This window comes from Amphimedon queenslandica, unplaced genomic scaffold, assembly GCF_000090795.2.
Source record: "Amphimedon queenslandica unplaced genomic scaffold, v1.1 AMPQUscaffold_8408_Cont19648, whole genome shotgun sequence".
Taxonomy (NCBI): Eukaryota; Metazoa; Porifera; class Demospongiae; order Haplosclerida; family Niphatidae; genus Amphimedon; species Amphimedon queenslandica.
The window spans coordinates 1-2,538 of record NW_003551315.1 but is presented as its reverse complement, the minus strand read 5'-3'; the positions used below and the strand labels follow the sequence as shown (position 1 = coordinate 2,538).

Below are 2,538 nucleotides of genomic sequence, written 5' to 3'. Positions count from 1 at the left end.
CTGTAAAATACTAATAAACAAATACACAATGTAATTCTTTCTTATAATAATTTTCAATGTACATTTAAAACAGTAAAGTGAGTGAACATACATGTACAAAAACATGCATTTAATATTTTAAAAATCCACCATTTTGTTGTATTATCAAATAATATTTATATTCCAATAGCTATAACGTACCATTCCAATAGCTAGTACAAATAAGTTAGCATCACTTTGACTCTCCTCCTTTAAATATATTTGCTTCCAAACTGAAGTCAACTCGGTTAACGGCTGTCGAGTTACGAAACAAACACAAACAAGATGAGCGGCTCTCAGCAGCTGGAGGGTGAGGTGACTGGAAACTAAGTATCCTTTGTAGAAGAGACAGGAGCCGAGAGGAGAGAGGAGAGAGGGGGAGGAGCCAGGGGGAGAGAGGAGGGGCGGAGAGTAACTAGCAGCGTCTATTTGATTGAGGTGGGAACTGATTTGAGCCTGTAAATATTGAACGGGTGATGGGGAAATATTAACGGGTAAGCCATAAAAATTATGAAAAAATAATGATATTAATAATACTTGATAATAATAGTAATAATATTAATTAGTGGAGGGCGTGTCACTTACGGCAGTTTTGATTGACAGTGGTAATTGTTGAAGGGCAGGAAATAGAAATGAATTAGGTGAAGGGGAAGAAGAGAAAGATAAAATGGAGGAGAGCACACCAGACAATGTACTGGAATCACTTTTAAATGCACTACAAACACAAGAAATAATATAAGTAATATATCACAGTCAATCTTGATTGCAATTATTTCAGTTTCAAAATATGCATATAGCCCATGGTTTTTTTTTCCAAAAAATGGCGCCAAAATGACTCCTAATTTTTATTACTGATACATATTGATGTCTTTATGCTATGAAGAAAGTTTGAGGCGATTCTGACTTCAATTTTTCAAGTTACGGCCATTTGAAAAATGGGCCAAAATCTGAAAAAATCCCTGTACTATAGCCCATGGTTTTTTCCGAAAAATGGCTCCGAAATCACCCCCGATTTTTATTACATTTTCTGATACATATTGATGTAATTATGCTATGTAGAAAGTTTGAGCAGATTCTGACTTCAATTTTTAAAGTTACAGCCATTTGAAAAATGGACCAAAATCTGAAAAAATCCCTGTACTATAGCCCATGGTTTTTTCTAAAAAATGGCTCCAAAATCACCCCCAATTTTTATTACATTTTCTGATACATATTGATGTCCTTATGCTATGAAGAAAGTTTGAGTGGATTCCGACTTCAATTTTTCAAGTTATGGCCATTTTAAAAAATGGGCCAAAATCTGAAAAAATCCCTGTACTATAGCCCATGGTTTTTTCCAAAAAATGGCTCCAAAATCACCCCCAATTTTTATTACATTTTCTGATACATATTGATGTCCTTATGCTATGTAGAAAGTTTGAGCGGATTCCGACTTCAATTTTTTGAGTTACGGCCATTTGAAAAATGGGCCAAAATCTGAAAAAATCTCTGTACTATAGCCCATGGTTTTTTCCGAAAAATGGTTCCACTTTACCTCATCAAGTCTCCATAAACTAATTCCAAACATTCAACTAACGAATCAAGTACCAGCTCAACTTGATAATTACTAAGAGAAACAAAAAACAAATCTTTTAATTATCGATTTTATTAATGGTTATTAGTAGTTATTAATAGTTATTAACAGTTATATGACATACCTCACTCCAGTCTGTGCTATTAGTAACAATTCTTTACCAACTAAATGTCCTGAAATGTAACATAATTCACCATCCACTACCAGCACTGAACTACAAAAATTCAAAAATTTAAAAATCAAATTTCAAACTAACAAACTAAAAATTAATAACCAGTACTCTTGCTATTAATAACTAGCCCCGCCCCACCTGGTAGTATATGATAGAGATGAAGAGATGGTCGGTATTAGATTGGAGAGGGTTAAAAAAGCTCCTCGTAGTGATACTATTTGATCTAAAAAATGATGACACCCACGGGATGGGTAGCAAAATAAAATATCCTAAAAATAAATAAAATAAATAAATAAATAAAATAATAATATATAAATATATTCTCTCCTACTTTATCAGGTGGGTCGTCTTCTTTGGTGTCAAGGGTTAAAAACAGGATGAGAGGAGGAGGAGGAGAGAAGGAGCTGGAGGGAGGAGTGGGTGAGGTTGTGTCGGAGAAATAAGTGGGCGGGGGAGAGAGGGTGTGGCTTGGAGGAGAGCTAGGAGTGCACTTGTATACATCAAATATAACCTGAAAAATAATAAATAATTAAATAAATAAATAATAATAATAATAAATTAATTCTTAACCATTATAAATAATTGGGCCATTAGGTAATTCAAACTTCAAATTGAAGCAATATGATGATAATTTTAATTAAAGTGCGTCAGTATAGTTATTCTAATTAAAGAGCATTTATTCACCTCATTGGTTAGCTTAGATAAGGACTCTTCAATTGATCGCATCGTGACATCATCACCATTCACTCTAGCAATTTCATCACCTGAAGGGAGA

General features: G+C 33.8%; 1 protein-coding gene across 1 annotated transcript; it reads right to left on the bottom strand.

Annotated features, from left to right (window-relative positions):
- Positions 1 to 144: 144 nt before the first annotated feature.
- LOC109591342 (protein inturned-like) lies at positions 145 to 2,525 on the bottom strand. Its single transcript, XM_020007092.1, has 7 exons — positions 2,448 to 2,525; positions 2,095 to 2,274; positions 1,902 to 2,032; positions 1,716 to 1,805; positions 1,553 to 1,624; positions 604 to 733; positions 145 to 474 (listed from the first exon to the last, which is right to left on the bottom strand). Exons 1-7 carry the CDS (start codon positions 2,487 to 2,489, stop codon positions 145 to 147), a joined length of 975 nt encoding a protein of 324 aa, XP_019862651.1. The 5' UTR covers positions 2,490 to 2,525.
- Between the last annotated feature and the right edge of the window lie 13 nt (positions 2,526 to 2,538).